The sequence below is a fragment of the Maniola hyperantus genome, chromosome 25, assembly GCF_902806685.2.
Source record: "Maniola hyperantus chromosome 25, iAphHyp1.2, whole genome shotgun sequence".
In the NCBI taxonomy this organism is placed as follows: domain Eukaryota; kingdom Metazoa; phylum Arthropoda; class Insecta; order Lepidoptera; family Nymphalidae; genus Maniola; species Maniola hyperantus.
Genome location: NC_048560.1, coordinates 2,110,986 through 2,135,635, shown reverse-complemented (window position 1 = coordinate 2,135,635; position 24,650 = coordinate 2,110,986). Strand labels below are relative to the sequence as shown.

The 24,650-nt window shown below is 38.1% G+C and overlaps 1 protein-coding gene across 1 annotated transcript in view; it reads right to left on the bottom strand.

The window, feature by feature from the left end:
- Positions 1–6,308: 6,308 nt before the first annotated feature.
- The window catches only part of oc (ocelliless), an 83,425-nt gene continuing 65,083 nt past the window's right edge, over positions 6,309–24,650 (bottom strand). Inside the window, exons 3-5 of the mRNA XM_034981679.2 lie at positions 17,422–17,576; positions 9,267–9,998; positions 6,309–8,489 (exon numbers count right to left, since the gene is read on the bottom strand). Coding sequence (XP_034837570.1) covers positions 8,199–8,489; positions 9,267–9,998; positions 17,422–17,576 — 1,178 coding nt within the window. The 3' untranslated portion in view covers positions 6,309–8,198. The remainder of the gene's footprint in view (positions 8,490–9,266; positions 9,999–17,421; positions 17,577–24,650) is intronic.

The following is a 24,650-nucleotide window of genomic DNA, read 5'->3' as shown; positions in this document are numbered from 1 at the left end:
GTGAAAAAATTCACAGCAGCAGTATATAATATAATCAATTTTAAAGGAAAACTATCATGGCTAAGTAGGGTTCACAGGTTAAGGAGTTAGTTGTATCTGTTTTTCGAGGTTAATTATTGTACGTAGATATTACGAGTAGCATAGTAATGTATATTATAGTTTTATTGTATCTATTGTATTTGTGATTGATCGTAATCCTAATAATATTTTTTCCAACTTCCCCTGTGAAGCTGGATTTTATGACTCTCTCTTCAGTTACCATCGTCCTTTGTGGGCCCGTTTGTAGAAGTGAACCGTGAAAAACCATGGATTTAAAAATATCCTCAGTATTCATAAATAAAATAAAAGCACTATCTTAGGTTAGCTGTAATAATTGTGACATTACAAAATCCATAAAATCATACAATTTTCCTTTTTTCTTCATAGCAAGTCCTCTTAGTCCGTTATGTCCTCTTGTTTTCTTCCCACCACGCTATCATTCCAGAGTACAGTGAGAGGTTTGAACTCATTGGTTATTTTGCCTATTGGTGCAAACGTTTGATTGAATGCCACAAGGCGTTTACAGAAAGCTCTCGCAGGCGCACTAGTCAAAGTTAGAAGCTTTTGAAATGTGGGTATACAGAAGAATGTTGAAAATCTCTTGGGTACAGTGTATCAAAAATGCAACTGTACTACAAAGGCTAAGTGAAGATCTTAAAATCCTGAAGACTATAAAAGTGCGGAAGTTGGAGTACTTCAGCCACATTATGAGAAATAGCAAATACGACCGCCTTCAGCTCATTATTCGGGGGAAAATAGCCGGCAGTCTTACCACCAGGCCGTAGAAGAACATCCGTGGCTAAAGAATTTACGCCAATGCTAAGGGGAAGAGTACCCGATCTCTTTTCCGAGCAGCAGTGTCCAAGGTGCAGATAGCTCTAATGATTGCCAACCTCCGATAGGAAACGGCATTGCAAGAAGAAGAAAGTCACAACCTCGCGAGATGCGGGAATAGTTAGAGACATTAAAGTTATGTATTGTGGGATAGAGTTATTTTAGGATAGGAAACAATATTTTTTTGCAAAATATCACTAAACTGTAACGCGTTTATGTGTCATTAAAGACATTTTAGTCTAGCATTTTCGTTTAAAGACATTTAAGTTATGGAATAGTGCACCATAATTTTGGAGAAAAACTTAATTTAAAAATAAGTAAAGTGACTTTAAAGACATTTTAGTTAAGGAATTTAAGAAAAAAACCTGCTTTGAGACATTTTAGACTGGCAAATGTCAGTTAAATGCGTTTAAGTGTTGTTATCATATGAACAGGTAGTTATTTAACGACGTTCTTCATATTTCTATTTCAAAAACTACAGCAGCTAGGAAAATACCGGTTAGATTGGTCGATAGAAAAAAAAATTCTAAGTAAGATAGCGTTAAAAAGTCAAATTTGGCCAAATGTTGGTTAACGACGTTTTAGCTTGAGGACGGCAGAATAGTGCAACGGGCGGGGTTTGAACCCGCGTCGACCTTTCGGTTTTCAGTCCACTCCTATACCGGTTGAGCTATTGAGGTTCTAAATGTAATGGTGTTTATGTAATAAAAATTTAAATGGGCAACGAAGCCTAAATCATATTATTATTGCAAATTAAGTACAAAAAAGGGCATTGTGATAGATGTGAAGGAAATATGCGTAGCGGCGGCGGCGGCTACGCATATTTCCTTCACATCTATCACTAGGTACGCGACAGGTTGAAATGGCAATCGGGGAGGGAACGCCCCGCACACCCGCACAGCCGCCATGCTAACCCGGCGCGGGCGTGCGCGGGTGACGTGCGGCTGTACGGGGCGTCCCCCCGCCTCATACCCCAATCGCCATCTCGACCTGTCTCGGACTATAGGTGTGTTTGTGGAGGCTGTGTACCGAGTTATGTATAGGGTGATCTCGATGATATTCCTGGTGGGCCTATTCTACAATCTTTTGCGAATTGTTTTTAGGGGATTTTCTTTATACAAAGCAAAGATCTTCATGCCTATTGTTCTTTGATGTGATAAGATATTCCAGAGACCAAAAGAAAGAAACGATACTATTTTGGAATTGCTTTTTGAAATTAAATGAAATGAAATAATTTATTTGTATGAATTTGGGAAGACAAGGTGTTCACAATAGAGAGCTAAGCCAACATATCCAGTCAGGAAACCCTGATACAATTTTTTTGACAAAATAGGTACCTATTACATTTTTCATAAAGCTAATAGATTAGGTAGATATTCTCACTATGATTTGAAAATTTAGCGTCCTTTGGAAATGACATAGTGATAGATTTGCAGGAAATATGCGTAGCGCGACGGGCGAGCAGGCTAGGTGTGTTTGTGGAGGCTGTGTACCGAGCTATGTATAGGGTGATCTCGATGGCGTTGTAATAATATATTGCTGGCGGGCTATTCTACAATCTTTTCCGAAACATTCTAGCGCCTTTTCTTTGCAAGGTAAAAAACTACAGCTCTATCGTTCTCATGGAATGGGATAGAACAATGAAACAAAATAGCAAATCAGGATAATTAGTAGATTTAAAAAGGGATAGACAATTATTCTATTAAATAAACTTAAATCTAAAAAAACAACATTAAATTAAAACTAAAATAAATTAAATTAAATCTAAAATTTCATCGAGACCACCACAGCGAGGCATTGTACCCAAGATGCTGGCAGCATTTTTTTTTCAAAGGAATGCCAAACTAATAATTTGACCAAGGTATCTCGAGCCCCCGGGCCCCACGGCCCCAAGGTCTCCACACCAAAAGGCACGAATTTGAAGTAGCTACCTATACTTTCATATCGTTCAAAATACGAATTGCTTTTTACTATCTGTGATTTGTGTTTTCTTTACAAAGCAAATAACGTCAATCCGTTCCCTGATGCAATTAAGAACTTAGAACCGAGCAGATACAGTACTGGAATGGAAACTATATCAGAATCAAAATATACCACTACCAATAAGTTTGAATCCTACTGTAGGTATCTGAAGTTTACAATTGGTGAAAAAATCTAGTTCAAATCAAATTCTGGGATAAAAAGTAGCCTTTGTCAGGTCTTTAATTACACCCATGCAAAAAATCACGTTGATCTATTACTCCGTTGTGACGTGATTGAAGGACAAATCTGAAATCAACAAACCAAATGGGTTGTCATTATGAAAATTATTCGAAATATTCCATCAACAGTTGTAGAATGGGCCAAGTTACGCGCAGCAGCCGGCAAGGGCGACGGGGCGCGGCGTGCGGGCTGAAGATAAGCGGCTTAACTCCGCACCCGACAGAGACAAAACTATACATCATAATCACAAGTGTGAGAGAGACAACAACACATCTCTATATACAGCTGCGTAGTACCAACCTTACAGGATAATACTAAAAAAGGTTCTATGTCAAAATAAATGCGTTCGAAAATCGACCTAACTTTATTCTTCTCTATGGCTGCTATTAAGTTCTTTACAGTGGGCAGTTGTAATAATAGTGTTGCCATATTAAAATAAAAATACATTTTCGAGGAATATCTACGACGGGGCACAACTGAACTGGAGTTTGTAGTTAGTATAGTTATGTACGGGGCACAATTTAACCGTGGCGTCTAAACAGCTAATTTTGAGAGAACTTTAACCGACTCGAGCGAAGATTTTGATTCTTTTTTATTTAAATTTTAATAATGGCATGGCCGTCTTATTTAGCGTGTTTGTTGAAGAAACATTGTAACTAGGTATGTTACCACAATATGAAGTACCTACCTACTAGCGACCAGACCCGGCTTCACACGGGTGCAATGTAGTGTTACAATTCCATCATACCTACTTACATTGTTTTTTTAATTTTTTTATTCAGATACAAGCTGTGGATACAAGTACGATTTAGCGTACTGCTCCCTTTCTCGGTTAGCTCGCTTCCATCTTAGACTGCATCATCACTTACCACCAGGTGAGATTGCAGTCAAGGGCTAACTTGTATCTGAATTTAAAAAAAATAGGTTTTCCTGTATTCATTCACCTATACCTACTACACTTCACCTATACTACACCTTCACTAATATTGAATCCTGGGTCTGTTAGCAGCCAATCTAGCAGTTGAGTACGCCAGCGAAGTCCATTCACAAAGTAGGAGCTAGAATTTTATAGAACAGATCTAAAGCTTTTTGTTTTCGTAGACAGTCGTAGACGGTGTGCTACGTAACTACTACGCAACGCTACGTAAAACTATAAATCATTCTATTAACTAACTTTCATCATCATTGTCATCCATATAGATGACGTCCACCGCTGGATATAGGTCCCTTGTAGGTACCACACGCCACGATGTTGCGCCGCCGCCATCCAGCGGCTCCTTTCTTTGCATTTTTGTCCACCTAGTGGGAGGCCTTTAGAAGAGGTTAGCCGCCGAATCCACTCAGGAAACCTATACATACCCTTGAGTTCTCTATTTATTTTTTATTTTTATGGACAAACTAGCTGATGCCCGCGCATATTATAAATGTTATAGCGTTGATGTTTGGATGTTTGTTACTCAATCACGTAAAAACGGCTGAACAGATTTGGATAAAATTTGGAATTGCGATAGATTATACCCTGGAAAAAAACTAATTCCACGCGGACGAAGTCACGGCCATCAGCTAGTAGTAGATAAAATCAAAGGAATCGGTTTCCAACATTGTAGTGTCGCCAGCGTGTCGGGTATCGTCGCGTCGTGCGGCTTCTGTCGACGACCTATTGGGTTACCGGCCGAGGCGCGCTGTACACTAACCCCCCCCACCCGTACCCACTTGTCGTACGTCGGACCCGGATATTCTAGTGGCAGAATCTTAAATATATAAAAGAAAAAGGTCACTGACTGACTGACTGACTTACTTTACTTACTTTTTTAAAAAGAATATTAGCCATGTTAAATGACTAATATTTCCCTTTCCTCTCCAACTAAGCGTCAGGCTTATGCTAGGAGTAGGTACGACAATATAGTGCAACGGGCGGGGTTTGAACCGTCGACCTTTCGGTTTTCAGTCCACTCCTTTACCGGTTGAGCTATTGACTGACTGATCTATCAACGCACAGTTCAAACTACTGGACGGATCGGGCTGAAATTTGGCCTGCAGATAGCTATTGTGACGTAGGTATCCGCTTAGAAAGGATTTTTGAAAATTTCAATTTAAAGGAGTAAAATAGGTATTTGAAATTTATGTAGTACACGCGGACGAAGTCGCGAGCATAAGCTAGTTCTCCATAGTTGAACACGTCACACCTGCACCCACTTGTCGCTAACTATGGGCCTCATAAGAAAGTTCAGATTCACTCAGCGGGCGATGGAGAGAGCTATGCTTGGAGTTTCTCTACGTGATCAAATCAGAAATGAGGAGATCCGTAGGAGAACTAGAGTAACCGACATAGCTCAACGGGTTGCAAAGCTGAAGTTGCAATGGGCAGGGCACATAGTTCGTACAACCGATAGACGTTGGGGTCCCAAGGTGCTGGAATGGCGACCTCGCACCGGAAGACGCAGCGTTGGAAGACCCCCACTAGGTGGACGGACGACATCAGACGAGTCGCAGGCAGCCGCTGGATTCAGGCGGCGCAAGAGCGTGGCGTGTGGAAGTCCCTACAAGAGACCTATGTCCGGCAGTGGACGTCTATCGGTTGATGATGATGAGGACCCACTTGTCGTATGTCGGGCCCGGATATTCCAGTGGCAGAATTTTATATGAAGCTATTCATATTTGTCGGAAATCATAATGTTCTGCCACTCTTTCTCTTATTACTTATATCGACTATCGTAATAGCCTCTTCTCATTCTGAGGAGACACCCGTGCGTAATAGTGGGCCGGTGATAGGTCGATGGTGATGATCATCATCATCGTGATAAAGTTCTATGTACCTATCACATGGCAGGTAGGAACGCGGAACGCTTTGCCTGGTAATCTTAAGTGAATTAAAAAAAATAGTCTCACATACCGAATACAAACAAGCGAAACTAAATTCATACTTATTATTATAGATGCGAAAGTGTGTCTGTCTGTCTGCTAGCTTTTCACGACCCACCTGTTTAAAACCGTATTTGACGAGATTTGGTACAAAGATAGCTTGGTTACGTTTTGTTCTGGAAAATCAAAGAGCAAAAAATCAAAGATTTTCAAAAACCAAAACTTTCGGGGTCGAAGTAGGTAGGTACTGTACCTACCTAGATACAATTTCATAATTTTTAGGGAATGATCTATAATTTCTTTCAAACACATCATTGAAACTTCCTTAGGCTCAGACATTCACTAAATAAATAAAATAAAACATCGTATAATTGTATTTTATATGCATATATTCGGATTCAATATTTCAATTGCTATCATTTAATAATAATTAGTACAACTTAAGTTTAAAAAAAATACACTGACTCTTCGCCGAAAAACGGTAGAAACCGCACTTAAGCTAACTTAGCTATGTTCAAGCATAATCTATAAGTTACAAATTTTCAATACATTTCCATCTACAATTTGTTTGAAAAAAATTATATAAAAACTCAATTTCAATTCGTTGAAATTATTGAAACATTTCATTCATTTTAATATTAGGTACTAATTCAAAAAACTATACGCAGCTGTAAAAATTATTAAAAAAAATCCGTCAGAAATTAAAATATTTTGATAATTAATTAATTTAAAAATACCAGGGTTACCATTTAAAAATATATATTTTACAGCTGCGTAATAAGTTTTCGTTAATCTGTTGTCAAATTTTAAAATATTACTCTATTCCATTTTTAAATCTAGTAATCTCTTTTTATAATTTCAATAAATTATTTCATTGTTTCATTCAGAAATCCGGGTTGTCGATTTTTTTTCACATAAATTATTTAAGTTTTTAAATAAGATTGCGACTAAAGACGATTTGACTGCGCAAATTCATCTGCTCCCAAATTAATTATAAATTTAATCTATTATAAATTATTTTTACAATAACTGTACACCGTTTTTGCACTACCAACGAATTTGATATTGTTTCCAATCACCGTGCAAATTTTTTTCGGAAAAAATCGGGGAAAATGTCATAGCTACGTATTATGTTAGAGCCCTGCCTTAATTAATACTTAAAAGGAATTTACTGTGAACAGTGGCAACACTGGGAATAAAATATTATAAAATAAAGTCAGTTGATAAAAAACTTAGGCATTTAAGAGCCCAAAAGAATACGTATCTATGATTCGCTAATAAAGTTAACACTTAATAATTAATACCATCTACACAATTTATTTCACATATACAATAGTAGCACGCACATTTACAAATTTTATTTAAAAAATAAAAACTCTTACACATATTTTTTATGTACAATAATAATAATAAAATTTACGCATATCCTCCAAGCGTCGTCATACTCTAAAATTAAGTATTTTCTTAAAATATAAGTGATATGACTCAAGGGAATGTACAAGCAAAAACAAGAAACTTTAAATTGCATAGTTTTTTTTTCATATGGCAACTTTAAGCCACGTTAAAATAATTAGGCCTTCGCGTATTTATCCATTTCGTTGACAATCGTTAAATTTTATTAATAAGCAGCTTCATAAGTAAAAGTCTTAATTGGGTAGTTCGATTGTAATTTAAAAATTGGGCAAATATTAATATCACTCTTGTTTCAAAGATTAATGATTATAGTAAATTAAAAACTGGCATTAAATAATTTTGTGTACTGATTTTAAAGTAACGGTAGTGTTGCCATGATAATAAATTATATCGGATCATAGAATGATTTCAAGTTTCGCCCAAAAAATCAAATTACAAGACAACTTTCTCCTTTAAAAATTATAGCTTTTAAACAATTTATCCAAACACAATTTGCTCTGTAAAACGCGGTTCTAATTAAATTAAATTTGATATGTAGTTAGTACTTAAATCGCATTTTCGAAAACATTCAAAATTCAATCCAGCACTTTATCGAAAGCAAAACCGAAAAGTACATAAAAGTATTACGAAAAATTTTGAACGCAATCGTAAATCCGACGACAATATTTTTTTAAATAAAAAAAATACACATTATAGATAATTTAATTTTTCTTTTGATAATGTAAAGTACGAAAGCAAAGAACTTTGAATAAACAGTTTAATACACACCCACCATAAAATTAAATAGAATTAATAGGGGACATATTTACAATAAGAATACCTAACCTACAGGAAAAGACTAGACGACACTACACCATATTTATACCGTATTTTTCTGGAGCGAAATAGCTGTTGCCTGAGTTTGAAAAGTTCGTTATTTGTGATGCTTGAAGCATGCTCAGGTGAGGGGAATTTTGGGACTGGTTTTCTGGTGACTCCGGGCCTGATGAAAGGATGTTGTGGTGGGATGGCCAGGCTGCTGGAGGGGATGGGTTGCCGAAAGACACTTGGTTGTACAACTGGTTGCCGTTGGCTGTCAGGTTGTGTGAGTGGTGGCCCCCGTGCGACTGGTTGACCGATGACCCGTTGAAGTACTCCATCTGGAAATTAGGGGACTGTTAGCTGAAGTTTCTACTATCCAAATGTACTTCTCAACTCTTCTAAAAATCTACCTAATTTTTAAGTATGCCTTTAGAACTTTTTACTAATATTTTTTAAAGTTGTTCCTAAGCTTAAGCCTAAGCTTTCCCTATTTTTTTAACTAAAAAAGAAAGATGTTAAAACGAACTGTAAATTATTGTAACTGGTAAAAACTGCTCAAATTTACTGCACAGGCAAATACGTCCGAAAAACACACACATTTTGAATTCTGAAAATTACGTAAACTTAAAACTCAATTTAAATTAATGATTCGAGGCAAAATGGCAACTAAAATTATTCTAATCTGAAAATAAATCCCTCCTAAGGGTGGTAAAATAGAAGGGGAAATATTTGTAAGGGAAAGTTTTAATTATTGTTATCTTAACTTGAAATTTGAAACAGGTTCTTTCTAGGGAGTAGGTGTCAGCTATCTTAGATTGCATCATCAATTACCACCGGGTGAGATTGCAGTCAAGTGCTAACTTGAATCTGAATCTAAATATATAAAAGGAAAAGGTGACTGACTGACTGACTGACTGATCTATCAACGTACAGCCCAAACTATTGGGCGGATCGTGCTGAGATTTTGCATGCAGATAGCTGTTATGACGTAGGCACCCGCTAAGAAAGGATTTTTGAAAATTCAACCCCTAAGGGGGTGAAATATGGGTTTGAAATTCGTATAGTCCACGCGGACGAAGTCGCGAGCATAAGCTAGTTTAAAATAAATGTTTTACCTGACTAGGGTAGTACGGTGAATTGTACGCGCTTTGCCCGTATCCTTGATGATGATGCGTGCTGGAGTAGCTCCTGATGTAGTCCGAGCTGCCAGGCCAATGGAAGCTGTTGTAGCTGTCCGGATGGTACACGTTCCCTGGACCGTTCAGACTCTGAGGAGTTATAGGAGGGGATGGAGTGGTCATTATCGAGGAGTTGGACCCTAGAGGAGTTAAATTCCCGGTCAATCTCGAGCTGTACTGGTCTTTCACCAGGTTGGAACCGAACGATTTCTCTGTATAGTCAACTTTGCTGGAGTAATCTAGCCTTTTCGGGCTATTATATAACTCCTGTTTGGGAGTTACCCCGTAGTTGTGAACGTTGGATATATTGTCTGATGGTGAGGATTCTTTATTGGTAATTCTTAATGCATCGTTGGTGTAGTGGTGGGTGGATAGATTTTTGTTTAAAGGAGACGAATCGTAGTTAGGTGCTGATTCTTTCTTACATATAACATTGATTGGGGGACTCACGGATGTGGTTGGGGTGGGAAGGTTGGGCGATGATGTCGTTATGCTAGGGGTGTTTGCGGAGTTTGAGGATGCTTTGGAGGTGGTTATTTTGGACGAGCTCTTGATGGAGTTGCTTGAGGATATGGTTTTTGAGCTGGAGGAGGATTTGGTGGAAATTTGCGAGTTGGTCTGCTGCTGTAACTGCTGTCTGCACTTCGCCCGGCGGTTCTTGAACCAGACCTGATGAAGAAATAAAGATGTTAACCACTGCATCTATTAACCGAAGAACGTCGCCATCATCATCATCATTATTGTCAACCGACAGATGTCCACAGCTGGGCATAGATCTCTTGTAGGGAATTCCACACACCACGGCTCTAGCAGCTCCCTGAGATCCGTTTGATGTCATTTGTCCACCTAGTGGGGGGTCTTCCATCACTGCGCTTTCCGGCGCGAGGTCACCATTCTAGCACCTTTGGACCCTAATGTCTATCGGCTTTTAAAACTATGTGCCCTGCCACTTCAGCTTCGCAATCTGTTAAATTTTGCCGGTTACACATTGGTTGGTGGTGGTTTGAAAGGAACAAAAATGTAACTCTCGATGAGAGAGGCGTGTTTGAGTCGCGTTTTCAGCCATTTCTGCTGCGGCTCCCAAAATTAATCATCAAATCAATCATTATTTAAAACTAGCTGATGCCCATGACTTCGTCCGCGTGGAATTAGGTTTTTAAATATACTTATCATGTGAACTATTTGATTTTCCGGGATAAAAAGTAGCCTATGGGGCCGATTCTCTAGTACACAATCTCTTAACTAAACTAAATTAACAGGTCTAAATCTAGTGCTTTTCTTTTCCGCAAGCAACATTATGAAAGGGATAGCAATAGATTTAGACGTGATATTTTAGTTTAGTTTAGAAATTGTGTACAAAGGAATTAGCCAATGGGGCCGATTCTCTAGTACACAATCTCTTAACTAAACTAAATTAACAGGTCTAAATCTAGTGCTTTCCTTTTCCGCAAGCAACATTATGAAAGGGATAGCAATAGATTTAGACGTGATATTTTAGTTTAGTTTAGAAATTGTGTACAAAGGAATTAGCCACTATGTCACTCTCCAGGTCTTTACCCATAGAAAAAATCACGTCAATCCGTTACACCGCGCTGTTGCGACGTGATTGAAGGAAAAACCTACAAACCAATAAACCAACAATAACACACTTTCGCACCGATGTACCGACCTCCGATATGTTAGAGGTGCGTGCACTGAATCGAACCCTTAACGATCAGGCCGCGGATTCTTACTATTACATTGTTCAACTAGACAGATGTTGCACCACAAGGAATACAACTAGTAGCAGTCATTACAAGTGTTATTAACTTAACACTAGAGCCACCCGCCGTCGGGAGGGGTGTGGGGTTCGATTATAGAGCTACGTTAATTTTGTATCTGCCCTCCATGAAAATTCGGATTGGGCTGGCAAGTAGAGGCGGATTTGCCCTAAGGCTCAGTAGGCCTGGGCCAGATATTAGGGACGGCCAATCGTAGCAAAAATTCACTGATGTTATGGTAAAGCCCGGCGACACAACCCGGCGGCCTGTATGAAAAGAATCATGTCGGCAACATGCGCCCGCGCGTGTTATCAGCCGACATGTTGGCGGCTTGGGTACGCCTGCGCTCAGTTGCCCGGCATCGACACGCGGCAATCACTGACTGCCAAATAAATTTCTCATCTCAAGCCGCCGACCAAATTTTCCGACTTGTAATAAGTGAAGCCGCCAACTAGACCGCTGACAAAAAGTTGCCGACACATGTCGGCGGCCCGGCGGGGTCAATGTGTATTGCGCTTAAAAGTTATGTGATAAAAGTTGACAAAAAAGTAAATTCATTATGTAGTCTATATACAGGGTGTAACCAGAACGCTAGCAAAAACTTAGCGTTATTTGTAATACTATAGAAAACGTGTATCATAGTTTGTTTGAAAAATTTAGGCCCTAAGTAGAAAAATAAGGGGTTTTAAATTTGTGTAGTGCACGCGGACGCAGTCGCGGGCTACAAGCTAGTCAATTATAGGCACGGCCGTGACCGCAAATCTGCACAATTCACGCCGGGTCCCGTACAAATCACATATAAGCTGTTACACAAACAGTAATCGAACCCCACACCCCTCCCGACGGCGGGTGGCTAGTGCTTTATAACATTTGTAATTACTGCTACTAGTTACTACTTAACATCTGTTGATTATTATAATGCCCGCGACTTCGTCCACGCGTGGACTACACAAATTTCAAACCCCTATTTAACCCCTTAGGGGTTGCATTTTCAAAACCCTTTCTTAGCGGATGCCTACGTCATAATAGCTACCTGTGTGCCAAATTTCAGCCCGATCCGTCCAGTAGTTTGAGTTGAGCGTTGATAGATCAGTCAGTCAGTCAGTCAGTCAGTCACCTTTTCCTTTTAGTATATATTTAGACTAGCTGATGCCCTCGACTTCGTACGCGTAGATTTAGGTTTTTAATAATCCCGTGGGAACTCTTAGATTTCCCGGGATAAAAAGTAGCCTATATGTCACTCACCAGGTTTTTGAATATACCCATGCAAAAAATCACGTCACGGTTTGATGAAAAAAAATTTTTTGAGTTTCAGTTCTAAGTATGGGGATTGGGGAACCCCAAAATTTATTGTTTTTTTTTCTATTTTTGTGTGAAAATCTTAATGCGGTTCACAGAATACGTCATCTACTTACCAAGTTTCAACAGAGTTCTTATTGTTTCGGAAAAAAAGTCGCTGTGACATACGGACGGACAGACAGACAGACATGACGAATCTTCGTATAAGGGTTCCGTTTTTTGCCATTTGGCTACGGAACCCTAAAAAGCCAGCTAGCTTGCACTCTACCAAAAACTTGGATAGAATGCAATTTTCCCCAAACCTTTGGGTCTCCGTGCGTACACAAACTCGCCGCGGCTTATCCGATGCCAGTCAGTCAGTCGCCCCTCGCTATTGTGAATGAGTTGATAAGTTTCGCGCAAAAGAGCAAAGAATGAATGAATGGGTTCGATTAGTAACAGATGCGAGGGCGGCCATCTTTGTTATAATTATGCACGGTTAATTCTTTTCAATGATAGTACGCAGTGCCTGTTACGAAATCTGTTTTACTAACAAAAATACAAAAGAATATTATTATATGAAAAGGTAACTAATTAGTAATTACTAAAATTCGCTGGTTTAAAAATCTTTTTCTTTATTTTCAGTCTTTTCAGATACAAGTTAGCCCTTGATTGCAATCTCTCCTGGTGGTAAGTGATGATGCAGTCTAAGATAGTAGCGGGTTAACCTGGAAGGGGTATGGCAGTTTTTATGAAACCCATACTAACACAATCTAGCTAGGTCAAATTTAGAGCAAGAAGTTTAAAAAAAAAGAATATTAGCCATGTTAATGTATGTTGTCATGTAACGATATTTTATATGTACAAATATGCACTAATTAACAGCTTTTAATTTTTACAACAGTTTTTTACCTAGATAAACTACCTAGACTAATATTCCCTACCTAGACTAATATTCCCCTCACCAACTAAGCGTCAAGCTTGTGCTATAGGAGTAGGTACGAAAATAGTGCAACGGGCGGGGTTTGAACCGTAGACCTGTCTTTTTCAGTCCACTCCTTGAGACCGTTACCCGTTGAGCTATTGAAGCTCTTAAGTAAATCGCCGAATCCAACTCTGCTGGGCAGCGTTCGGGAAACTTCGAGATGTCTTCTCGCCTAAAATTCCTCAGTGCTTGAAGACCAAAGTCTTCGAACAGTGCGTGTTGACAGTGATGACATATGAATCCGAGACATGGTCGCTAACTATCGTTAATCGCTAAAAATCGCTATAATGTGCTCAGAATAAGGACTATTAGAAGTAGCCCTATTCTGACACTAGCGAGATAGCAAATGATTATGTTTTGTCCTTATCACCGTGGCCATTTTTTTTGTTTGTCAAAATGTATTTGTACGTGAGTATTTGACAAACAACGTGAAGTGTAGGAGGAATGACATTTCACAAGTAAGAAAATCTGCTTGAGCGAGAGGGACTTATGCTGAAATCTATAGAGCGTGCTTAGACTTCGCTCAGACTTAAGTTACCGTTAAAACGAGACAGCGTTATATCTTTTACATAAATCTGTCTCTTTTTAACTAAGACTTAAGTCTGAGCAAAGTCAAAGTACGCTCTATAGATTTCAGCCTGAGGGGGCCACGCTAGTTGCAAATCTGACATATATATCTATGCTAATGTGTGCCTTCTACCTTTCTTTTACCTTTTTACAACGGTAAACTTTTTAACCAATTTTGACGTTTGAGTCAAATGAAGACTTTATATTTTCAACGTTTTAGTTAGTTAAATCAGCTTCAAATATTAATTTATGAAATCATAAGCTAACATTTGTATACTTATAATGGACTTCTGCAAAGTAACACACCATGCTTCTTTACAAGGTTTATTTAGCTCACAATAATTCTAAGCTTGCAGTAGCATCAACGCTTTAATTAAAATAATAAAAACAACTTATTAAAATATATTATAATCTGAGGATGCGATCGAAACCAATTAACAAGTGACCCTGCAGTTCACAGATTTTAATCTGAGGAGTAAAAGGGAATAGACTAATAGCCAAGATGGCCGACTCAGATTGTAATAATGAGCAAAGGAAAAATGACATAAAAATGGCTATTCATCTTTTAAAAATAAAGATTTGTTTCGTTGACGGAGATTTATTTTTGCAATATAATTTTAATTATAATTATTATATTTTGGTTTCGGTTTTAGTTAGATACTTTAATAAATATAATAAGTACCTACCTACCTACATTTCTTTTCGTTATGAACTCTGTTTAGGTATTCATGTGTTTTTTGTTTTACAAATTCATTTAATGTAAATGATACCAGCGATTTTGACCGCATAGATTTAGGTTTTTAAAAAACCCATGAGAATTTTTTTCTTTTTATTTGTACCAAACACATTTACAATAAAGAGAAAAAGATAGTAAAAGTGGACAGGTAAGCACTTATCTCTATGCGAGATCTCTACCAGTGTTCTCCAGGTCTCCGGGTCGCAAGCTATCTCTGTACCAAATTTCACCCAAATCGGTTAAATAGATGAGCCTTTAAAATCCCGTGGGAACTTTTTTTATTCAGATACAAGTTAGCCCTTGACTGCAATCTCACCTGGTGGTAAGTAATGATACAGTCTAAGATGGAAGTGGGCTAACTTGGAAAAGGTATGGCAGTTTATTAAGCCCATGTCCATTTGGTTTCTACATGGCATCGTACCGGAACGCTAAATCGCTTGGCGGCACGGCTTTACCGGTAGGGTGGTAAGTTGGTAACTATCCACGGCCGAAGCCTAAATGAGTAAATGAAAAATGTATTTAAAATAAATCAAATAAATACATAACCTTTTTTGCCGAATGTAATGGATTGTAAAAGATCTTGTTAGTCTTTGAAACATCCCCTCTAAACAATGGCGCGGATTGAATGATTCGATTTTCAAATTTGAAAATTTGGAACGCATAATTCGATTCCCCGCGCTAATGTCCTATCCGTGTTGATATAAATTGGACGTTTGAGCGAATCAGGATTCAGTGAGACGTGAAGCGTCACAAAGAAAAGCTGTTTAATTTTTGAAGTTATACTTCTTTAGACAATAATATGACGAATGATACAATGGTGGGTACCTAAAGACAAAGCGATCAAGCTTCTCTCTCTATATCTCTTTCCGTCGTATATTCCTCATTTTTTTAAATTCCTACACAAGTTAGCCCTTGACTGCAATCTCACCTGGTGGTAAGTGATGATGCAGTCTAAGATCGAAGCGGGCTAACCTGGAAGGAGTATGGCAGATATTATTAAACCCATATACACCTTTGGTTTCTACACGACACCATACCGGAACGCTAAATAGCTAAAGCGGCACGGCTTTGCCGGTAGGGTGGTAACTAGCCACAGCCGAAACCTTACACCAGATCAGACCAGAAATTTAAAAATATCCGTCCAGTAGTTTGAGTTGATAGATCAGTCAGTCAGTCAGTCAGTCAGTCAGTCAGTCACCTTTTCCTTTTATATATTTAAGAAGAAGAAGAAGATTGTTATCGGGTATAAAATATAATGAAGAGATAAGTCGATAAATTGGTTTTAGGTATAGATCTAAAACAACTAAATACCTCTATAATTTTTAGAAGCGAGTAAGTATGAAGAGTAAATTTTAATACAACTTTCTTAGATTTATAAAACCTCATACACGTTTCGGCTATTCGCTTCGTTTGGTAGTTCCAACTTCCATCTATCGATAATTTAGTGGCCTAATTGAATATTATTTAATATAAGTAATCGGTACTTAGTTGGATTTGCCTAAAGCCTGATAAAATCGGAGTTAGAAGTTATTTAGAAAGATTATGTAAATTAGCTTTCCACCGGGCTTGATGTATTATCGAACTTATCTGTGATTTGTTAATTGGTTTTGGTAAACAACCACTATGGGCGATCATCTAGAGCCGATAGCTCAACGGGTAAAGGAGTCGACTGGAAACCGAAAGGTCGACGGTTCAAACCCCGCCCGTTGCACTATTGTCGTACCTTCTCCTAGCACAAGCTTGACGCTTAGTTGGAGAGGAAAGGTGAATATCAGTCATTTAACATGGCTAATATTCTTATTAAAAAAAATTCTTCTGCATCGTATTCCTACCTCAGATCACCCCCAGCTATATTAGTAAAATAGATTGAGCTTATCAAATAGGCAAAGTTATATTAGGTATGTTGGAACTAGCTGACTCGCCCCGGCTTCGCTCGGGTGGAATTTAGAAAATCGGCGTGGGAGTAGAATTTTTTAAAAAAATGAAATAGGTATTATCATGGAAATAACTTGAAAAATGACGGAGTTTAATACAAACTTTCATCCCTTATTTCCCTCTTGGCAGTAGAATTTTCAAAAATCGTGAAGTACCTACGTTTTTTTTTATTCTTAACCGAAAGTCTGTCATACCCTATTTTCATCGATGTAACTTTAAAAATGATAGACTTTCATACAAACTTCCATCCCCCATTCCCCCCCCCCCCCCCCTTAGGGGTGAAATTTCAAAAAATCCTTTCTTAGTGGATACCTACTCTTTACAAAGAATAAACCCTCCAAATCTAAGTAAGACTGACTAGGTCAGTCAGTCAGTCAGTACCTACTTTGAAGATAATTCAACGTGCTCGAATAGGGTCTTGGACTGTAGTACTTAATAAAATAAAGTGATTTTTGTATAGTGGTAGTTTATGGGACTAGAAGAATAATTTAAAAAAAATCGTGATTTTTATTCACTAAACTCAGCTTGCTAAACTACTTACTTGCTAAACTCAGGCCAGTTGAACTATAATTACGAGCACAATGTTACCTGTAGGTACTCTGGACTCGGGCAGGTTGATCTTCAGGGCTACTTCTTCCCTCATGAAGATATCGGGGTATCTGATCTTGCCGGCAAGTGCCCCAAGCATAATATAATGTAATAGAATATAAGCTAGCCTAAGTTTATCAAACAGGCAAGACAATCTTTGCTGGAATAATTCAGTTAGTTTGCTCGAGTTGCTAAACTCAGGCCAGTTGAACTATAATTACGAGTACAATGAGCTATAGTTACCTGTACTCTGGACTCGGGCAGGTTGATCTTCAGGGCTACTTCTTCCCTCATGAAGATGTCGGGGTATCTGGTCTTGCCGAACAAAGCCTCGAGCACGTCTAGCTGCGCGCGCGTAAACGTTGTCCGTTCCCGCCGTTGCTTCCTCGGGTTCACACCTTAGGGCAAAGATAGAACACAATTAGGTAAAGAGTGGAGTACCTACACATTGGACCAACGCACTCGGTCAATTAATTCGGCGAACGTGTACTTTTATATCTGTAAGATATCGGTTATCGGTTATATATTGGCTATTTGAGGATATCAAATAAATTATTTCTCAGTGATTATTAAAATAAATAGAGGATTTTCCAAAATAAGTAAAATGCACGTCCTTTGTTAGTTTTACTTTTAAACACGGAGGAGAAAAATAAATGTAATAAGCATTTTAAATTATCGATTAAATTAAAAAGTGCGTCATTATGATGTAACGTGACATTCCAGTATTTCATAGAATCTCGCATATCTACCTATTAAGCGCGCGTTAACGTTTGATAAAAAGTCACTGATTTGACTAGTTGTCAAATACCGTATTAGTTAATCAATAAGCTGATTCTATACGTTTTTATAATAAGCTTCCAGAAGACATATTGGAGATATCTCTCAACAAGTTGAAAGTTTGCATAAAACGGAAACTTATTGAAAAATACCATTACAATGTAATGGACTATTTAAATGGTAAGAAAGCCTGGGAATGAGTTGCTTCATAGCTTTATGATAGTTCTAATAAGTTTAAGCGATTTTGTAAAGTGGTAATAATAAAAAGAGTACCCGGCTGAGTTTGTTGCGGGCTCTTCTCAGACCTGAGCGCGTTTGGAACCCTCGTAGCTGTTTTAAGTGCGCGTAAAAATTATCACCACTAAGTATATCATCTTACAAATGCAACAACCGACCATCAAAAAGTGTAATTTACTACCTATTTTGAATAAATTATTTGACTTTGACTTTGATACTCTGTCCTGTTCTTTCTGTTCCGTGCTCCCGGCATTAAGTTATTTCTTAAAGAGATTAAAATTGTATCTATCTTCATCATAACTAACGTGAAATAAAAAAAACAAAATTAATTTCTTGCGTCACTGGCTAACGTGTGAAATATTTGAATGTCGCTAAAAGGTCTGTATAAAAACTAGTTCTCATAATGATTACCTATTATTAGTTTTTGTTAGCGTTGGATAAGTATATCTGGAAAAGTTAATTAAAAAATACCTGCACAAAAAAATCAGCCAAGTGTTAGTCAGACTCGCCTGCAAAGGGTTCCGTACCATCGTACAAGAAATAACACTTTTTATTTTATTTTAATTGTTATGGCGGCTTTTTGAGTTTTTTTGTGTTTTATAATAAGCTGTAAGAAATAACAATTCTATGAAAATTTCAACTCTCTACCTATTATGGTTCACGAAATACGATGGAACCCTTTAAAAGACTTGAGAAATCGCAAAAAGGACGTCATTTAAAATATGTGTAGATACTTATATGGGACTAGCTTTTGCTCGCGACTTCGTCCGCGTGGACTACACAAATTCCAAACCTCTATTTGACCCCCTTAAGGGTTGAATTTTTCAAAAATCTTTTCTTAACGGATGCCTGCGTCATAATAGCTAGTAGTTTGTCGTGCTCAGTAGTGGGTCAGGCGATGGGTAGAGATGAATGATGATGATTAAGTATAAAGTCCAGTAGTTTGAGCTGTGCGTTGATAAATCAGTCAGTCACCTTTTCCTTTTATATATATTTAGATTTGGGGAAGGTAGGCCACAGTCTGTTACTTTTTCACGGCCCATCCGTTTAACCGATTTTGATGAAATTTGGTACAGAGCTTACATGTCGGGAACGGACATGCTTACTTGTAGTCCCGGAAAATCAAAGATTTCCACGGAATCCTTGAAGGCCCACCCGTTTAAGTATTTTTTAAGAAATTTGGTACAGAGTTAGCTAGCATACTGGAAACTGACATGGACTAATTTCTATCCAAAAAAATCAAAGAGTAAAAGGGTTTTTAATAAATTTAAAGTTATTTTTTTGGAAGACTGTCCACGAGTGGCTAGGTGGACGGACGACATCAAGCGAGTCGCAGGGAACCGCTGGATTCAGGCGGCGCAAGACCGTGGCGCATGGAAGTCCCTACAAGGGACCTATGTCCAGCAGTGGACGTCTATCGGTTGTTGATGACGATGATAAAATTATTTTTTAAATAATCCTGTTCCCTTAGAACAAGAACTAAAGGAAGAATCATGTGTCTAACCATACATCAACTTAAATTATCTCTGCTAAATAGAAAAGAAAACAAACAGACCCAAAATCGTGTCACTAGAACCGAAACTCGTAATCTCTTCAACAAATACTAAGTCATTAGTCAAATTTAAATTACATATGTGTACAAGTTACTTCAAAACATGATGGCTGACATTGTAAAGAATGTTGGGGAAATGTTGATGATGAATTACCTACTACAGTGTTGGATGAATTAGACAGACTGCGTGTCTGCTCTGAATTACATCTTTTGTAGAGCTTACGCCCGCAACTTCGTCCGCGTGGACTAAATTTCAAACCCTTTCAAAAATCCTTTCTTAGCATACTAGCTACGTCATTATAGTGATTGTGTTTTACCTACACTTCAAGGATATTTTTAAATAATTTTTAAATACATAGTATACCTACCTACCTATAGATAGGTACATATCAAAAATTGCGGAACGGGCAGGATTCGAATCTGCAACTTTTATGGGTAGGTACCTATATTTCACTCATCCGGAGCGAATATTTAAAAAAATAAAGAAATATTAGGGTACCTACTTAGTCTTCAATTATTGCAAATCTTTCCCTAATTAACTTCCAGAGAAAATAGCTAGACAATAGGCATACTCCGAAGCAGTATTTTCATTGACTTATATATTACTTCGTATGAAAAGGCATTATGAAAAAACAAAATGGCACCGATTCAGGGGTGTTTTAGCACCAATGCAACATCAGTGACTTCTGGATTTCAAACGGCTCGTTCGTAGTATCTAAGAGGTGGCGCTGATTTATTTGGTTCCAAAGCCGTGAAAAATTTTGTTCGCTTGGGCATATCTTGTCGTTTATATCGATGAGTATTATAAATTTTAAACAATGGTATAGTCATGCGTGACTATTATATTATAGCCTACATTTAATATTAAAAAACTCTATTATCGAACATCAAAATTCAAAATTGAATGAGGGTTCAGAGCTGAATTATTTTCAATCGGCCGCTCGCTTACGGATTAAAAAATAAAATAATACAACATCCATTTCAAAAACCGAAACCGTCCCCCATTCCAAACAAATATTTCATACGAAAACTGTCACATTACCTATAGCATAGAAAAGTGAAAATAAATAGACATACATCTGTCTCTTTTCCTCCTATACAAATTGTATTTGTGAAAGAGGGACAGATGTATTTCAATTGTCATCGTTGACAATGGGGGCTCGAGCGGTAATCCTCGTGACATGGCTTTATTTTTTTTTCTTCAGAGATATTATCTGTATGATTTCTGATAGGGATAGTCTAGTAGCTTGTTTATGCTCGCTTGTCTATGACTGCTAATGGTATAGTCGTGTAGATATCTCGTTACGATTTGTCGATAATACCAAAGGTGTGTTAGATAAAGGTTCTGCTTTCTAAAGCGGTTTAGTAATCGATTTACGAGTGATTCATCTTAAATTATCTTGAAACGGTAGTAACCTAATATTAAATTCGATGTTGACATTTTGCGGTGTCTTAAATTAAATACTCTTAACGCGCCCCCAGCGTTTTAAAAAAATAGAGATAGCGAGCAAACGAGCAGGCGGGTCACCTGATGTCAAGTGATTACCGCCGTCCATGAACATTTGCAGCACCAGAGGAACCGCCGATGCGTTGCCGGGCTTTCAGGAATTTGTTGGTCCGCCCCTTGAATAACCCCATGTTGTAATCTAGTGGGAACACCGCCGCTTTCTACACAAACGTAATATTGAGAGTTCTCCATCATGTTCTCAAAGGTGTGTGAAGTCTGCCAATCCGTACTTGGCCAGCATGGTGGACTGTGGCTTAAATCCTTATCATTCTAAGAGGAGACCCGTGCTCAGTAGTGGGTCAGGCGATGGGTAGAGATGATGATTATAAGGTCTGTGTCTTGAGCTGTAGCCTGTACGATGATACATCAGTCAGTCAGTCAGCTTTTCCTTTTAATATATTTAGATTTTCTTACCAATACTGATCAATCAGACATCATGATATATATGCCAAATCAGTCAGTCAGTTAGCTTTTCCTTTTATATATCATGGGGCACGGCTGTACCCCGCCATCTTAGAATTTTTAGATACTCTTATTAATACTGATCAATCCTCAATTAGATATCATGATGTATTGATATGCCAAATTAGCCATTAAGAATCTCCGCCACGCGCCTCCCGTCACCAGACCGCAGCGGGTATGGCGGAGTGCTTATTATTTTCCCGTTTTTCACGGCATTTGACCCTCCGCCCCTGTGGAGTGTGGAGCATCTCCTTTAATGATGTGTAAAATATTTCAAGGGGAGATAACCAACGAGCAACACTATAAGAGAAGACAGTCTCTTTCGAAGCTCGTCTGATTGATAGCTAAAGTTCTTGTGTGTAAGCGGATAAAGTTTTAGTTAAACCAATCTCAATTCAATTCAATTTTATTTATTTGATGACACAGGTACGCAAACAGGTGTAAACACATAACAATACATTGGTCTAGCTGCACCACGCCAAGCTGTCATGCAAATATCTTAACATAATAATTAATAATAAGTACAAAATAAGTAAAAATAGTTTTTCGGTTAATTGAAATAAAATTAGGTTGCTAAATCTCAATGCCGCCAAGTGATTTCCGTGTTGTTCCGGTGCGACACCGCGAAGAAACCGACCAGGGGCACAAGATGCGTCCCACGAGAAAATTTTCTCTACGCATTTCTCCTGTTATTCATAGAGATAACAGGAGTAAATGCGTAGACAAAATTTACTCGTGGGCGCAAGTTAGGCATGCAGGGCCCAGGGGTATGGGCTGAATGAAACTATCGTAGTCCTTCCAGGTTATTACGTTATTACGTTACCATCTTAAACTGCGTCATCACTTACCATGAGGTGAGATTGTAGTCAAGGACTAACTTGTACACGAATTAAAAAAAATATTAATGGTTGAGGAGGCCTACACTAACTATAATACTATTTGTAATATACAATAACTTTGCCCGCGGCTTCGCGTGGATTTAAGTTTGAAAAGCCCCATAAAACTGTTATGTAGGAAGTTGCTGGCCATCTCTCTACGAAGTTTCGCTGAAATCGACTAAGAAGTAAACAGACATAATTTTGGATTTAAGTATAAACATTGGTAGGAATTCTATTCTTCAGATTATACTTAGAAGTTTTTCATAAAACACCATTGGTATATGGAGTAATACGTATGCCTAAAAGAGAACTACTGATTTATATTACCGTCCATTAGACAATTTCTTGGTTGTCGTACTTGACAGACAAATGACATTATCATAATTCAGGCATAGTTAGTTTAAACTTCCATTTATGTTTTGGACCCAGTGGTCCTGTACTTTAATAGTGACTGCGTAAGGCTACTCCCTCTCAAATTACCTCTCGCTTTTTAAAATAGAGCAGATGTACACAGATAATGAAATAAAAACAGCTTTATTACCACCAAATAGTGGCCATTTTGAATCTGGCAACACAGAAAAGTGGCGGGAACGTCAACTGTCAATCTGACAGCATCAAAGGGGCTCGTAATGGCCGCTCACGGATTTGCGTTTGTTGTTTTACTCTAGTTTGCGTAGCGGAGGGAAGTTTCGAGTAATTAGCCGCCAAAAATCTCTGCATACATCAAAATAAATGGAAAGGGTATACAAATAATGATAGATATTCTAGAGATTTAATCTGCGTTGTGCGTATTTCGTTTTTGGCAACGATTTTTATCAAAATTGCGCCATCGATCGGCATCGTTCGCGTGCATTTCAGTTTTTAACAAGTCAAACACACAACTCTCCTTTGAGCTTCGCTGCAGTGGGGTAAAAACTCTGTGGGGACTCTCAAGATTTTGCTGAATTTTGCGTGATAAGGTGAAAATATCTACGTCTATAATTTGCCAATAGACTCAAGATATTTTTACTAATTTAGTTTACGTATAAAAAATCGAAATGTTTCATATAAAATAAGTACGTCTTTTAAAAGTATTTAATTTACCAAATGGGTAATTATTTCATTTTATTGTTAAAACTTTTCGTAACTAATTGTCTATGTAAACTACCATGGTAAGCTATATTTCAGGATAGGCACCACCCACCGTTACGTTTCTACGAGGGTTGGCAAAGCATAAATCATGTTAACACATAAATTGCACTGGCAACACAGCCCTGGGGGTTGCGTACAAGTTGTGACAGATTACCACTAAGGGAAACAGTTATTACACCCCTCCAATGCATTTCCAACCTTATTACAAGTTCAAATATGGTTGAAAATTGTAAGAAAAAAGTACCCCTAAGAAATCGATGAGTTATTTTATTACCATGATAATGTTGCCAGTGTGCTACGGTAGGGTCTCGCCGAATTGTTGGTAAATTGAAATTTATCAAATAAATTATTGCAAGTGAGAAGGGGGCGTTAAATATGATTGAATGGATATTTATTTGTGCCTTTATTATTTGTAATTGTCCCGTGGGTTTAATGGTTAACATGTTTGACTGCGGATGACGGGGCCCTCGGTGTGATTCCCGGATCGGGACAAAAATAGGTTTTTCTGTTAAAAAAAATTCAGGAAGTTGGCGAGCCTCGGAGAGCACGAAAAACCGTCGGTCCTGCGCATGATCTCTCACCGGTCGTTTCGGATTTCGGTCACGTGCCACTCTGGCCCTGCCCACTTTCTTTACAAGTCGTTACTCGTTGCAGATATGAATTTTCGTAAAAGCTCCCCGTAATAATTGATGAGGATGCAGATGTCTGGGTTAATGCGAATATTCCGCATTTACGGATGCGGATACGGCAGAAAATCCCTTACCCATGAAGGGGCAAAACTAAACTACAGAATACCTGCACACATAAATAATGTTCATTCATCAATGGATTTATGACTGAATTAGCTACTTACATTATATTATGAGTACCTAATACAAAAATACAAATCACCAATGCTTTGAATGAGTATTTAATTAACTGTAGGTAC